The sequence below is a fragment of the Diuraphis noxia genome, unplaced genomic scaffold, assembly GCF_037042655.1.
Source record: "Diuraphis noxia isolate RWA-SAM2 unplaced genomic scaffold, SU_Dnox_SAM2 contig0003, whole genome shotgun sequence".
In the NCBI taxonomy this organism is placed as follows: Eukaryota; Metazoa; Arthropoda; class Insecta; order Hemiptera; family Aphididae; genus Diuraphis; species Diuraphis noxia.
This window is the reverse complement of record NW_028301713.1, coordinates 45,622,286-45,639,477: the sequence shown is the minus strand read 5'-3', so window position 1 is coordinate 45,639,477 and position 17,192 is coordinate 45,622,286. Positions and strand designations below refer to the sequence as shown.

Here is a 17,192-nt window from a genome sequence, read left to right as displayed (position 1 = left end):
TATACAGTTTTGCTTGATCATTAAAATCCGTTTTTGTTGTCTTTCAGAGGCACATGCCGAGATAGCCGGTGCTTCCGAGAAGTATCTGATGCTGAATAGTCCTCTGCATTTGGAATGTGTCGTCCAGCAGAGCCCCGTGGACTTGGTGTACATATTCTGGTACCACGACAGCCGAATGATCAACTACGACATCGATCGCGGTGTGAACGTCACGTCCGACTTACCGAACAAGCACAGTGCATTGTATATTGAACGCGCCTCCCGCGCTCATTCCGGCAACTACACGTGTGCACCGAGCAATGCGTTCCCTGCCAACACGGTCATCCACATTCTCAACGGTAAGTAAGATTATAGGCTACAGCTATGGTGCAATAAATACTTGCGCGTTATCTCCACAATTTGATATTATGTCGTCGATCCTTAACCATGAACATTTAACTCAGCACACCAGGTATTTTCGGTTGCAACTTGTTAGCTTACAGTCTATAATTTTTACCTGTAAAATCGGAACTCGTTTGCGCATACGGTTATATTAAATGTACAACTGGTTTGCGCACACGAAAATAAATATATTGTTTTATCTCGATGACAGATGAGCATTGATAATCATCGATAAAGAGTACGACAATGAAAACGAATGGCTCTTAGCAGGAAAAAATGTTTATAGAATCCACGACGTCATTAGCATAGCCGATGAAACTATGATAAAGCGATCTATGATAACAGTTCATTATGTTCAAAATTATTTTGATCGATGTCTAGATTAATTGTTCTATTACAGAGTATACATAATGTAAATATTGAGTCGAAACTACTACATTTTGATAATATAGAAAGTAAACTTAATCTATTACTACGTTGTTAGTGCTGTATAATGTATGTGCTCTGGGTCAGCAAATACCATTATTGCTGATAAATATCGTTCCTGTAAATTTTAGATTCTGAGCGGAGTGATTTTTTTTTTTTACTTTTAATGAACAAATGCAAATTGTTATTTTTGGTTAGTCACACAGTGTACATTTTTATATTAAGCATTTAAAGTTCAGATTCTAACAAAGTTTTTAAATTTGGGAAAAATGAATTTAAGCCACTGATTTTACGAAGATGTGTTATTTGGTGTGAAAAATATATAGAATAGTAAAAATCATTATAATTAATATTGCTATAGGAAAAATTATGAAATTAACTTAAAAGAAAATTTTCCATTGAAAAACTAAACATTGATAATATTTTCGTTATCACTGTTATCATAAGTTTCAAGATCTATGAAGTCATGAAAATGTTTCATGCTAAGAGTCATTCGTCAATGAAGATCAAATTAAATATATACAAATAATGGGAAACTGTTATTACAGAAAATGATAGACACGTATATTATTTACCAATCATATTATACATAATATTATACTATAATTAAAATTAACACGCATCTTTAACCATACCTATGAATACATTAATAGACAGCCCTAAGTCTATTCAGGGGAAAGAAAAATGTATGTAAGTACTTTAATGATTTATTATTTATTAATAAACAAATATTAATATGCAAGGTATTAAACTATTAAAGTCCAAAAGATAACTATATGGGCAAACCATATGTATGGTTACGGCTCAAACGTTCCCAAACAAGTTGTCTTTTTAGTATTTGTGCGCGAACAAGTAGGTACCAACCGTATTTTCGCTGATTGAGTTAGGTGGTATTTACTATTTTATACCATTTTATTGGTTTAGTCTAAGTTTTATTTGAGTAATTCAAGTTTTAAATATAACGGCTATTATTTAAAAAAGTAGTAAAATTAAATTTTACACTTTTTTATTTTGGCAATTCGAAATCTAGAAAGTATCTAGTCGGTAGGTGTGGAGAAAAACTTAATTCCATCCAGAAGGACAAAATAAACGTGGGTCCCATGTGTACTATTTGACGATAAGGGGAATGGCTTACTATCATAGCCGATATATAATGAAATATAAAAATATAATCCATATTGTTGATCGAATAGCTGATATTACGGGTGCTAGAAGGTATTAAATGATGTTATCACCACAATATGGAAAATAGAAAAATGGAAAAATATTACAGAAGCATTACGGGAATAGTAATTAATTATAATATAATGGCTGGAAACGGCGCAATAACTATTAATTTCTATTTTCCGTAACATTTTCAATGTGTTTAAGAATTTTGTGATTAAAATCAACTAAATATAATAAGTATGCACAATAACAAATATATTCAATATTAATCCATAATATAAATACATAAACTATATAGGTATCTACATAATATTAAGTGCATAATACGATATTCATGGTATAATATTATTTATGTCAGATATTGTTATGCGTATTTTGTATGTATTACACAAACAAAATTATTATTTTCGCTTCTTTAATATGAACGATAAATGAGATAAAATCATATTCATCATACGCGACCCACAATACTAAATAAACACGTATGTGACAAGACGTCTAAGTGAGTTAATAAAACTTTATATAGTCACATATAATAACATATATAATATTATTATAGTTTTTGTTTTAAATTAAATTCCGAGCGCAAAGCTTCGAAGGCCATAACGTATGCGATAGAATAGATGAAGAAAATAGCAATCGCATGCTATAAACATAGCAGTTTGTGTGAGAAAATCGAAATTATAAATATAATGGAATCAACATTCAAACTCTTACATTTTTTTTTCATTCTTTTTTTTCTGTCTCTCTAGGCGGGCCTCTACAATATTCACGGTAAATACAACGGGGTTTAAATTTATGTTTTGTTTAATCCTCGTTTTGAGCTAGCCTGCTTGTTAGTTCTAATAAATTCTCCATAGAGATGAAAAAATAATACTGTATGTATTTTATACAACTGTGGACATATACTAAATAGCTTATGTTTCAATATTACTCTTAAAAAATCAAAATTAAGTGCTTAAGTTTTTCTCAATTTATTAAATATTATATTTTTGTGTTTTTTTAATTTTTTAGCAGCACTTATGTTTGAAAATAACAAGATTTATGTTAAAAACGCTACAAGAAATGTTTAAGCATCTCTTAAAACTTATCTAAATAGTTTTAAGAACATAAATGATAGGTACCTAATATGAATCATTACTTCATTGCAGGTATTTATATTGTTGAATACAAACAAAATTATTTTTATCGATTTAAATTTATCAAACTAAATATTTATTAATAATTCAACATTAACTATCTTTATAGGTTCTACATTAAATTCGCAAAATTGTTTTTATTAGTAAATGTAATATTTTATTTTTTTACAATGTTATATAGTATTATCATATTAATTTAATACATAGTATATATTTTACGCATTTTATTTTGAAATGACCCTTAACATTATATATAGTATTTTATTGTATTTTTGGTCTAAACATAATTGGGTTCTTAAAAGTTTTATTATATTTTATGATGTTTATTTAATTATTTGACTTATCTATACAAAACAATTGAATGATATCAAGTTATAATATGAGAATAATTATCATTGATTTTTCTTTTTGAAAGTAAATTTTTCTGCGTTTTTCACGGGATGGTTCATAGATAAGTTGTATGTTTATATTAAAATTAAATCTACAAGAGAAAATATAAATTAAAATGATGGCAAGTTATGTTTATTATCTTTGTATAAAATAGAGTGTACAAATTTAACTCCACTACTACTACTGCTATGAAAACTTTGTTCACTGGTAAAGTATGAGAATAAATCAGCCTATAATAAAATATTAAAGATAAGAACATTATTTTGTGATCCACTGTAGGACTTTTTTTCGCTACTGCGATTCTGAAACAAGATATAAATATTTAAAACATGATTTATTTGTATATGTGTTTCAAATAAATATCCAAAACAACATGACGAAGTGTTTCGAACCATTTTTGAAATTGCGATAAGTGATCATCGCTGTAATACAGTAGGAAAGTACAGGGTAGTACACAGTAAGCACGCTGTAGTAACCACAAAAATTATATTACTTTCCTTTATTATGGTAATGTATTATACAATATAAATTATATTAGTTTTCTTTTATTTTTATTCAAACATGAATTGGTTTTTAAAAAATCTTTAAAAAAAATGATGAACTCATATTTTAAATTACAATAATGTATGGAAATGTAATTTTTATCGGAAATCAATTTGTATCCTTAATTTTGACTATGGAACTAATTCTGAATTTCACAATATGGTATGATACTAAACAGTTTCGGAATTTAATACTTAATGTTGAAATTCTAATGAATCACTATTAACCTAATTTTGTCTAAAAATATGTTCAACAACCCAAGAAAATTGTGTATTTTAGGTTTCTTTTTGTCACTTTGCTCAAATACTATCTTTATACGTTGTACTTTACCTCATAAAATTCTATATAAGCGACATATAAATAAAATAGACAGGCATTAAAAAAACTAATGAATAAGTCAAAAGTTTCGTGCACAGTGTTATTTTAATTTTACGCATAATAAAAAGTGATTTTTAGTTTATCGTCTATTATTGGCCTAACATAACAATATTATCTGTTATAACCATAGTAAATTGTTAATAATATTATTGCAACCATAAAAATATTTAAATAACATTTTTATATAAAACATAAACATTTAATAAATGGTGCTGCCTAAAGCGGTCAATTACACGTTAATCTATGCGAGTTTTTTTTTTCGTGACGTCATGACGATTTCATAATATGCGCAAAACACCTATTATAAATTATAACATTTAGAAGTCGATCGATTCACGGTGATTATCTTATGTGGCATCCCTAATAGATAATATTCTTAGAGGTGAGACCATTAAATGTGCTCTATACCTAACCTTGTACCTTAGACACGGTGTAACCACTGACCAGCGATACCGATGCTAATATACAATATGTATTATGTATAATATTTTGATTCTCACAAAGGTAATCATTAATCAATAATAAAAACAAATGCAACATTTTAAATATCATGATGACGGTAATAATTATTTGCACGTTTACAGCCTATAGAGTATTTATCTTCTTGGCCCCCACCCCTCCTTTCTTCACTGTAAATATCCAACTGACTAGTAATGAATTGTTTCCTTCATCACATGTACTGCTAAAAGTTTTTTCAATGAGTTATCCGTTCAACAATATTTCCCTTTTCAACCGACTGGTTTGAGACTTTCACTGCAGGATGAGCGACGGTCGACGCCATGGAGGACACGTGTGCGATCACACTGGACTCCTAAACTACTCGAACCAAATCTGTTTGGTGTGTGAATGATGGGATAGTTCTGGCGAATTTACCGAAACCCGGAAAGCATCCCCTCTCATCGAAGGCTGGTAGACGCGACGAGAGTGTGCTCGTGAATGGATAATGGCATTGATAAATGAACGAAGCCAGTTTGTTCGAGCGAGCACACACCCGCGCATACATGCTCACAATGGATGCCGGCTATACCCAACCCCTATTTTCTAATCTCTCAAACACGACGTATTCGCGCCATACATGTACACTGTACGCATAAAATAATAATATACGGTCGTTTTCGTATGCCGTGGGGCAGGAGAGTGGGAGCACCAGCCAAAAACCGCGTTACCTTTTCGGGTTGAGGATTAACCACGGGACAAAACGTTGCTCCAATCGGATTAGGACCTTTCTCGTACGCACGAGTGTTCCACGGTGAAAAGGAGCACGACAAGTCGTCTGAGTAGTATACTCGTATGTGTAAAATTATCACTCGGATGGACTTAACTCGGTGTCATTACGAATAATCATCGAAGAAACTGTGATGCGCACGCGTGTTTACACACACATTTATATATATTATATATATATTTATGTACATTGTAGATTGTGTTTGTATTATCATGCAAGATGATTCACTAAGTATCTATTTAGCACCATATTTATTTTTCCTTTAATAATACATTCATTCAAGTGTCGGTTTTTAGAATTTTTAATTACGCTTAAGAACTATATTTAAAAATACTTGGAATTGATATATGTAATTTAAGAAGGCGTAAGTAACCTAACCGTGTGGTGATACAATTTTTTTCTCCAAATAGTAACTATAATTTTTTACTCTGAATTGTTAAGCATATGATTTTTGAAAATTTATAAACACCTACCTATATGTACATCAAAATTAGAATATTAGTTTTGGAGTTATTACACTTTTTTGTAAGTACTTAGGATAGATAATAGGTTTGAAAAGTAAGATAATTATGATTATTTGAAAACTATATTTAATTAATATAAATTTATTAACATTTTATAATTTCCGAAATTTGTTTGAGTATATCATTGTATTGTAAAACTATTATTCTTAGAACACAAAGTATAATAACTTGATATATACTTATCCTAATTTTGATTTAAATACCTACATAAACATTTTGAAAAATTAGTTTACTTTACAATTCACATTTTACACAAAAAAAAAGTATTTGTATACCAAAATACACTCCTTAAATGATGTAGGTACAAAATACATGTTTTTAAAATTTATGATGGTATTTGAGTATATTTAAAAATTGTATAATCAGAATTTGTTTAATAGTTGAAAAGAGTGAGAAACTGAGCTTGCTTGGTGAATCAATATGTATAATTGTGTAATATATATAATAGAATTTTGCTAAACGCATCCGTATTATGACCTTCGTAATTGATTCCGTCGGATCCCCTCTGGGATTATATATACTACTTTAAGTAATAGTTTCACTTTCAATCAGATTTGAATCTAGCCCCTCACCCACCGGAGCTTTCCCTTGGCTATCCTGAAACATATGTGACACCACGCTGCTTTCACCACCTTACCACCTTAAGCGGCTTCCGTGGAAAGTTTTTCGTACGGAATGATGGATATCGAATTAAAAGTTAGTTAAGTCTAAATCGAATTCAGACGTCCATTTCCAGCGTATGTACCTGCGTTACATTATAAAGTAGAGTCTTTTAGACATTTTTCTTATTAATCGTATTCTCTCATTCACTATATTATTTTGTTATACTTGGATGATATTTTTATTTACTTCTATTTGTTGGGTAAACACAAATTTGAAATACTATAATTTTTTTTTTTTTAAATATATATGATTAATGATTAAATACATATTAATTTTCATCTCAAGACTTGCAGACTACTTGAATTCTTACTAAAATTAAATGCAATGAATCAATTCATTAATATTCGTTTACAGCTCAAATGAAACTGATCACATATTTATAAAAAATATTGTGTTTTAGATAAATTATAAGGTTGAAAATATAAATTTAAATCACAACTAAAAAACAATTATGTAGTATGAACTAAGTAGGTAAACTTAAATTTGAATAATATATTGTGAAATGAATAGTATTGGTGCACACAATTATTAAATAAGGATAAATATACAAAGCGTTAGACTCTGTTTATCAAATAAATTAAATATTTTTAGAATGATAAACCATAGATGGGATTGTTTTTACATCAGCATTTACAAAAAAAGTATATAATGAATATGAATATATTTTGTTTAATATTTAAAATAAGGAGATAGTCGTACCCGTATAAAATATTAATATCATCTCCAACTTACTAATGCATGCACAGGTTAACACATTTTACGTTCAGAAAAATCTATTTCAAACAACACATGCGATACGATGTCTTCTTAAGATGCCTAATTTTTTGTTTCAATTTAATTTCTTTTGTTTCAACTGAAAAAAAAAACAATTATAATAATTCGTAATAAATCTAATATTTTGAATAATTGTCGATATTTGGTTAAGTTAGATTATTTTAACGAGATGGTACATTTAAACTTTGTTATAGAACCATTTGAATATTTAAAATCCAAAACATAATAATTGGTTTTTAGAATATGTTAGATGTTGCCTGCTGTGGCTGTATTATTTGAGCGATATGTTTAATTCGGGAGATCATCAGTCATATAATAACGCAAATAAACTTACATGTTTACGGTCTGACAAATCACAATACAAATATGGAAACTCCTTTCAGAGAGGTCACATTACGGCGCTTCGGATATTAGAATCGGCGTAAGTGGCATCATGAAAGGGTCATGTGGTATACTGGTATGGGAGGGGTATTTTTGAAATATTAAACGGAAGTCGTATGATTAATTGTGGTAGGTCAGATATAATAACCCGTGGCCAGTCCCCGGAAGCAGTAATCCTTTTTATTAATACATGTGGCTGAGTATGTATATATGTATAATATACATAGTACATATATACACGGCCACACAAACATCACAATCAATAAAGTAAAGAGGATAGACGCCAAACTTAAAGGTCTTGTAAATATTTGATATTGTTATTGGCAAGATGTGAAGTATAAACAACAATAACCTTCTCCGATTCTCTCGTTGCGCTAATTAAATGCACAGTCCACGGACTGCGTTTCAATTTTCATTTTGAATGGTCAAGCGGGTAAATATTCAGACCCAAGGATAAACATAACCTTACTAACTATCCCTGATCTAGTAGAATTGCCGTTATTGTTTCAACGGACCAACAACCATAAGTACATGCACATACATGAGCTCACAGTTGACAAATATAATTATTTCGAATGATCAAACAAATTCTATTGAGCGTTACATACATGGACTAAACATTAAGACTCAAGACTATTTGATATAACTAATATTTTCGGGAGAATCATAAATTGAAATAGCACGTTAAAAAAATATAGTAAACGAGTGATTATGATAGTTATATATATTATAATAATTATGATGCCTAATTTTTATATGAAAATACTCATCCTAATACATCACGTACACATGTACTACCAATGTATCAAATGTGCACGTATAGCTAGAAAATTATTATATATTTAATACGATTTGAAGATGGAACTATAACGATTAATGATTATTTATCGAACTAATAGTTTATTGCACTTTATTGCACTTTATTGTTACCTATTACCTATGTATAGCAAATCAACTGATATTATAGTACCGTTAATCATTATTACTTATTAAGTTTCAATCTGTGGTATTCTTTGTATACTAAAACCTATTAGTTTCTAACAATTACAATTAATATACAACTATTAAATAGCAATAAAAATAAAAATTGGTATTTATTTTAACATTTTCAAAATAGCAATAATCATAATATCGTGTTATTATTAGAATCGTATGATCTAATTTTTATGAGTCATTTGGAATCGTTAATAATGTTTTATCAAAAACCATCGTTAAAATAATGATAATGCATTATTTACTAGTTTTTTACCATTTTACAATTTTTGTAGTATAAAAAACATTTTGTCATGTATACCAATAATCAATACTTTGCATATTTGTTTATACATTGTTTTTAACGTTGAATCAAAAAGCTCAAAACATTAGCATTTTAATTTCTAACTAATTGAGCATAATAGTTAAATAGTGAATGAAAAAACAAAATAGTTTTGTGTTCTAATATGACTATAATTTTTATATGGTTTATATACAATTTAAAAATAGTGATAAACTGTATACAATTTACTATTTAGAGAATGTGAGGTATCCAATATCCATTTTATATAATTTAGCCTAATGATATAATATATTATAATTTTTTCCTAGTGATGTGTTCATAGTTCGTTTAAAAAATCTCCCAAATTTAAATTTAACGTATAAGTTGTAAATTTATCCAAACGATATGTGACTATAGGAATTTCGCATAAAATAAAATCAACCGATTTGTGTGATAAGTGATGCTTAGTGAACTTAAAACAAATTTAAATAAATTATAACCATGGCAAAAAATCGTATTAATTACGTAATTTTAAATGAACAAATTTCACATTTTTGGTTTACTCAGCGATCATTTTAAACAGACAGGAAAGATTTATTTTATTCGAACTTCAGTAGGTAGTTTATTGTGTCAAATTTGATTTTACAACTATCATATTAAATCTAAAAAATATTTGAAATGTGAAGAATAACTCTCTTATAAATCTCCTAAACAGCTTTATACACAATACACAATAATGTTAATAATGTAGATACGTAGTGTTAAACGTGCAGGTTACAAAATATGTCGAGAATTCACGTTATAAAAATGTTGTAAATGTATATTCTTTGCAATATTATTAACCATAAAAAGTTTAAGACATATTTTAGCAACGCATGTTCTATACTACATAAGCTATTGATATGTCTAATAAATATTTAGTCAAATGAAAACATATTATATTCCCTTAAGGCTTAAATATAATGGGATTTTTATAAATTTCAGAAATTTGTATTTGAAATGACGGAGTAATGTATGAATTAACTATGTATTGAAATATTGTAATCTTGTGCTTAATTAAATTTTATAACTTTGTTGATTTTAGAATCTTAACATCTATTGTTATAAACACAAATAATAACAAATATCATAAGATTGATATATTCAAATATTCAAATGCGATTGTTGTAGAATTCAAACGCAAAACTTATTTTTTTAATTTTTAAGTTTTGAGTTTAAATTTTAAATGAAGTTCCATCATTGGATGGCAACACAAATCCATTAATTTTCATTCGAAACATAATGCATGTTTATTAAGTTAATATGTTTTAAGATTATAAATAAAACTAGAAAATATAAATTAATTAAGTATAGTGAATATGTATGATGTGTTTTATATTTTCTATTGCCATCTGTATAGTTAGAGGATTGAAGGAGATGCTCAAACGTTGCATGTACATATTAAGTATATTATTCGTTTTATACATAAATCGTTAAGTAATTACATTGGTTTGGTATTTGAAAGTGGTCATTTCTTATTTTTTCATTAGTTTCCTAACGCATTCATAAATCGGGCGCATGTAAATTCCACCGATTACAACCTTTTTTCATGTAAATTCCACCGATACGTTTTTTTTACCTGAAAAAAATGTAAATTTCAATGGTACATTTTTTACACCTGAAAAAAAATGTAAATTCCACCGGTACATTTTTTTTACAAGAAATAAAAGGAATTTTATATCGGTATAATTGTAATTCTAATCCAGTTTGATTAACTAAGATTACATAATTTATGTGTGTATAGATTTATTATAATATCATATTAATTGTATTTAAATAGTTTTTGATAGACAAGTTGGTTAAGATATAATAAATATGAAAAAAATAGAAAAAAGTATAAATAATAATTAATGGTATGTAGGTAATAGGTACCTACGTAGTTTATGTACAGATTTATTATTTATACATATTTTATTTGGATACTTATATCTTTGTTTGCACAAATTTAAAACAAAATATATAATAATCAATAGTGATCAAAATTTCATAGTTAGTTGAAAAAAAATTTAAAATAATAATACATGTAATACCTACAATTATTAACTATCAATAATGAACAGCTAGTTAATAGTAGTTAATAGTAAAAAATAATTATTAATTACCAAAAATATAAATTTAAAATTTGGTTTGATAATATTTAGATGCAACTTAGACGAATTGCATGATGGTAATATTGTTTTCCTTGAATAACGAAATGATGGTGTTTAAATATTTTTTACGTGTTTTTGATTGCGAATTTCTAAGGTTATTAGGTTCGTTAATTGTGTTTAATTTAATGTAAGTGAATGATTGAATATCTAAAAGAGCTTTTGTAAAGTGATGTATTTTTGAATGCGTGTTCTCAAAGGACTGAGCTAAATGTAAATGAAACCATTCGCATGCATTCGTAGTTAAATTCAATTCAGTGTTACATTGAGCCCAAATATTTGGTGGAAATAATACTTCTTCTGTAATATAGGTGTCTAAAATTTAATCTGCGAATTGAGTAAGTTTTGAGTTTTCGGTCATTAGGTATAGACATTAATTCTATTGCAAAAAAAATTAGAACCATCTTCAGAGTCTAAAAATACTAATACAAAGCAAATTCTAAGCCAATCACCTACTTCGGTTTTTGTTTTATAATCTTCCGTTAAACCAAATCTTTGGATTGCTCTTCACCAACTTTGGGTAACATGAAACTTACAACCCATCACTTTCGCATTTGGCCAAATTAAATGGCATGCGTTGTGTATTGCTTTTTCAAAATCAATAATAATTTTTTTGGTTCAAAAACAAAATTATGAGATGAACATATTTCGTTAATGTTTTTAAAGCATTCAAAATAAGTGGGCACGTGTTTATCTTTTAATACGCAAAAACACAAAGGAATGTAATGTTCATTTAAGTATCCATATATGTATAGTGAAAAGCTGCAAAAATGTTTTACACAACACGTAAATGTTCCAATGTTCTATCCATGTACGTCATTTCCAATTTATACAATTTACACATAATATCAAAAATTATTTTAAAACTAAATATAATAATACCATTCTATTTAATATTATAGTCAAGAAAATTTTTATTTCTACTCGTCATACATTGGGTTTCCTTTAAAAAATTATGAACGTCAAATAAACTTTTAGTTATTTTTGGTATTGTCTTTCTCCTAGCATTATATAAATTTCTTTTAGCATAGTTTACATCTCTAACCTGTATTTTACTGTTATTCCCATCCAATTAATTTTCGTCTAATGTGTATTTGATAATTATCCTTGGTGCTTCACAATTATTTTCTTTTGCTTTTCGCTTTGCTCCGGTACTAAGCACTTGCCGTTGAAGGTTATTTTCGGACTCATCGTGAGTAGGATGATTTGCTCGTTGTAATGTAATTTATCGATGTTTTTCAGAATTGATTGTTTTTAAAACTGCGGAACACTTTTTATTTTCACACCACCACTTTTCTTCACCGGATTTTAAGATTGTCTGTTTGTAATACTTAAAGTTATTCAAACAAAGCAACATATTTCCATGTTCGTTAATTATTTTGTGCAATGTGTTCATTTTAAATCAACGGACAAACTCACGAACTAAAATGTGACTTCGAAAATATTACTAAACATATAAGTATATGAATATGATATTATCTGCGGTCGTTGAGATAAGACAGTCGAAATTTGATGTGTAGCTTAATTATAGTGATAACCTGTGGATTTTACCATCCGTGAGGTTTTCTTGTTTTCAGGTCAAAAATACATACTAGTGGAATTTACATTTTTTTTTCAGGTAAAAAATAGTATCGGTGGAATTTACATGTTATAAATCCAACCCTAAAATCGATTAACTGTAAATCGATGGAATTTACAATCACTCCATAAATCTGAGTAGGACCCATTTCGTCCAAATTTGACCTTTTCCATAGTACTCAGATACCTGATTTGATCAAATTTGATAAAAAGACATTTTAGTAATTTTAAAATTAAGTTTAAAAAAACAAAGATGGTCAGGGTATCTTCGTTCACCGCATTAAGTAATCGAACAGGTATGTTTACTACATTGCCAACGAATTTTATCTTTGCTTCCGTTTTTTGAATCGAGATAGTCTCTAGTTTATTAATAACCACCATGTTTTTCTTTCAATAATTTTTTTAAACAAAACCTCTCTGGAAATTGATTTTAACAATTTTTTTTTTAAAGTAAGCTGTACACAACTTAAAATTTGATTACTAATGGCTATTAAAATTATATACAATATACTCACTGTACAGCTGTAATAGAAACGTTTAAACTCAGTCATAATAGTCGACCACCATTTCATTAATTTTAAGGTGATATAACAGATAAATAGGTAGGTATGTGTATTATTATGTTATCAGTAAATGTTATGAAATTCTTATGAAAAGTATGTACAATAATTAATATTGTGTTTTACCACTCAATGGTGATTTCTGGATAACGATATATTGTTATAAAACTTAAACATTATTTAAAAATCTTTGCAAACCTAACATTTAAAAATGGCTAAAATATTTTTGAACGAATCGAGTATCTGGGTAAAACGAGAAAGGTCAATTTTAATTCAATTAGGTAGTGCCCAAAAATCTTTCAAAGAATTAATATGTAAAAGGGTATGTTTAGAGCATAACCGTTTTTAACGAAATCAAATTTGCTTTATTTTGTGGTAAATAATACTCTAAAGTTTCGATTGTTCATTGATATAAGTATTATATATAAAAATTATATACTGTTTATAAGAATCTTAAAGATCATTTGTCTTTTTTTCGTCATAATATCTTAGTACATTATTTAATTTTGAAAAGTAGCTGTTTTTCCGATACTTATAATAATTTTTTCAAATTACATTAATCTGATTTTTTTTATAGGTAACAAGAATTTCATCGAGGTGAAATTTACTATAGCATAAAAAAAAATAAATAATAATCACCATATTACTACTAAATTTTTGCCTATAGAATTTCCATAATTTGTGTATAGGTAGTTAACATGATTTAACTGCTTATGAAATATAAAAAGTTTTTAATTGAGGTTCACTAAGTATTTATTTTCCATCACACGTATCTTATGATTTATCCTACTTTATTAAAATTAATAATTTTTGACATTTTCTCATTAACTAACTACCATCTGCAATCTTATACAAATTTATTATAATATTTATACTTTTAAGTGTAGTTATATACTGTATATTTCATAGACTCTAAATAAAATACAAAGAGTTTTTACGATTAGATTTTTTTACTCTTTACAGCAATTTATTGTGTTACAAATAAATTATTTGGTATGCCATTTCATTATTTAAAATTTTTTACTTGTAAAAAAGTTTGAACGATCTTTGTAATTCATATTTGAATTTAGCTGCAGGCATTTATTTTTATATTAAGGTTAGAGTGAGGGAAACTATCGGCATTACAAAACTCTAGGCTTTTTATAAACGCTTATTTTCAGAGAAAATAATATATTGCATCAGTTAAAAACTTAAAAAGTTTCATACAGCACATTTATAGATTGAACATTGGACACATTCTGTGTTTTTCTAGAAAACTTGAAGATAAATTTATGAAAACGGTAAAACAAATGTTAGATAGCACTGAATTTTATAAAATACAGTAAATTTCGAAAATTTGACACCTACTGGCAACTGAACAGGGCAAAAACGATCACAATATTTTTTCAAGTGAATAGTGAATGTTAATACTAAACTAGAGCCAGTGTCCTGAATTCAATTTGAATCCAAAATATTTTATAGTAATTCTATTTTTAAATAGAGATGAGTTAAAATTTAAATATTAATGAATTATGAAATCAACAATTCAATTTTCCGAACTATATTTAGATCATATAAAGTTCTGATAAACACGGAACTTTAAAATTTTTTATTGAAATTAAGTTGAACCTCAGAAAACTTTGTAAATATTAACTTATGTAAATTTCAATTGAAAACGTAGATAGGTGTTTTGTTATTTATTTACCTATTTATTTATTATTTTTTTATTATTAGAATATTTAAAATCTGAATAAGAATAGTACAATAAGCAAATATGATATATTTATATTTTTCTTAATATTGTTAATTTAATATTATCCAATACAGCTATCGTCTAATATATTATATATCTATTATTAAAAAATATTTATAACAACTGTATTTTAAAATAAACTCAATGATATATAAAATTAAAATCAATACAATTATATTTAAATAAATAAAACAATATTTTAAATCAGACTTAAATGGTTTGTTTTATCTTTAAGATAAAAAATATGCAAAAATGTATTCATTTTTTAATTATTTTACATCTTACTGTGTTAAACAACTTAATAACAACAATAAAAAATATATGATGCATTACCATTTTTTATATACACCAAGTGTATATACTATATATAAAATGGTAATGCATCATATATTTTTTATTTTTTCATTATTTGTTTCACTTGTGATTCATTTTTTTTATTCTCACCCTTATGTTACAGATAAGAAAACAATAATATTATTACTTTAAATAATATTATTTAAAAATATTACAGGGAAAGCTTTTTTTTTTACACTTAGGTAGTCCGAAATTTTAAAATAAACAAATTAAAAAAACACACACATCGGACGTGTTAGGCTTAGATATTTGTAATGAATAACAAAATAAAATAACTTACAATAATTTGAATAATTAATATAATAATTAGGTACTTCAAATCCCAAATAACAAACTGCCTCAATTTCTGATCTTGATTTTAAAACATATATTTGTGTAAGAATAAATTGGGTACCTAACAAATTAAATTTAACTGACAATTGATACTATTTTCTATCATACAAACCTTAAATTTTAGTAATTGGGGAAAATAGCTCAATATTTATATTAAATACATTAAAAAGTTAATAGAATTTAGTTACCCACATTAATCCGTTAAAAATCTTTTTAAGATACTTCAAAATCATCAAATACAAATAATTACGATTACTTTAACAGTTAAGGCTTATCGAAGATGTTGTTTAGATTTTATGAAATATTCATTTTTTGTGAAGACATATATACAACAGCCAGTTTTTAGAATTTTTTATATTGTATCGATCAATAGATTGATGAACAGTCCTCGTCAGCGTGCTTATGTTTTAGGTAACATTAATTTCCCACCTAGTAAAAGATTGGTATAACATGTTAGGTTCGCAAAAGTCTAATCTGCTGCTAAGCAATATGTAATACTTTTTGTTAATCAGCTTATGTATATTATACCCATGATCAAAACATAGTAACTTTACAAAATCTGATAGTTTATCCAAAACCCAATCAACCTTTGAATTGAATCGCTCTAATGTCAAAATGATTTTAGTATTTTATTTGTACGCATATCGTCGATGAATTCAACGTATGATAAAATTATATTGGTTTACTATATTTATTTATTTATTTATTTGTAATATTAGTATATTACTATCATAAACGATCTTCAGAGAGTTAGATCTGTTTGGCAAAATATAATTTTTGCAAGACTATGTAGTTAATTAAAATAATAATACACAGAGAGGCAGAAAAATATATAAAATCAGATTCTTTTCATAAATATTGAAAATCCAAAGGATATCGTTGATATTAAAAAAAAAATTTGTTGTTGTATAGCGTTTGCATAGGTTTGCATATTATTCATAATATCATAATGTATGAGTACATTATTCTAAGTTGTAATATACATTTAAGAGTGCATATTTTTTCGAAATAAATTTATTTTAACGTGAGCCTATTTAGTTATTTAATTCAATAGCACACTGCATTATGTTATCAAAGCATAATATTGTTATTTGGAACAGAGTTAGGTAGATTTAATGTATGAAAGTTTTGTTATATTAAAAAACAAATCCAATTTCTAAAGTAGTTATTGTTGGATATTTGAAAATCACCTTGTCATTAGAT

The 17,192-nt window shown here is 27.0% G+C and overlaps 1 protein-coding gene across 3 annotated transcripts in view; it reads left to right on the top strand.

Annotated features, from left to right (window-relative positions):
• LOC107173681 (uncharacterized) overlaps window positions 1–17,192 on the top strand; it is a 447,370-nt gene that overhangs the window by 418,442 nt on the left and 11,736 nt on the right. For all 3 annotated transcript variants that reach the window (XM_089225025.1, XM_089225024.1, XM_015524309.2), the window contains one exon: window positions 48–338. In XM_089225025.1, the coding sequence (XP_089081151.1) occupies window positions 48–338 (291 nt within the window). The remainder of the gene's footprint in view (window positions 1–47; window positions 339–17,192) is intronic.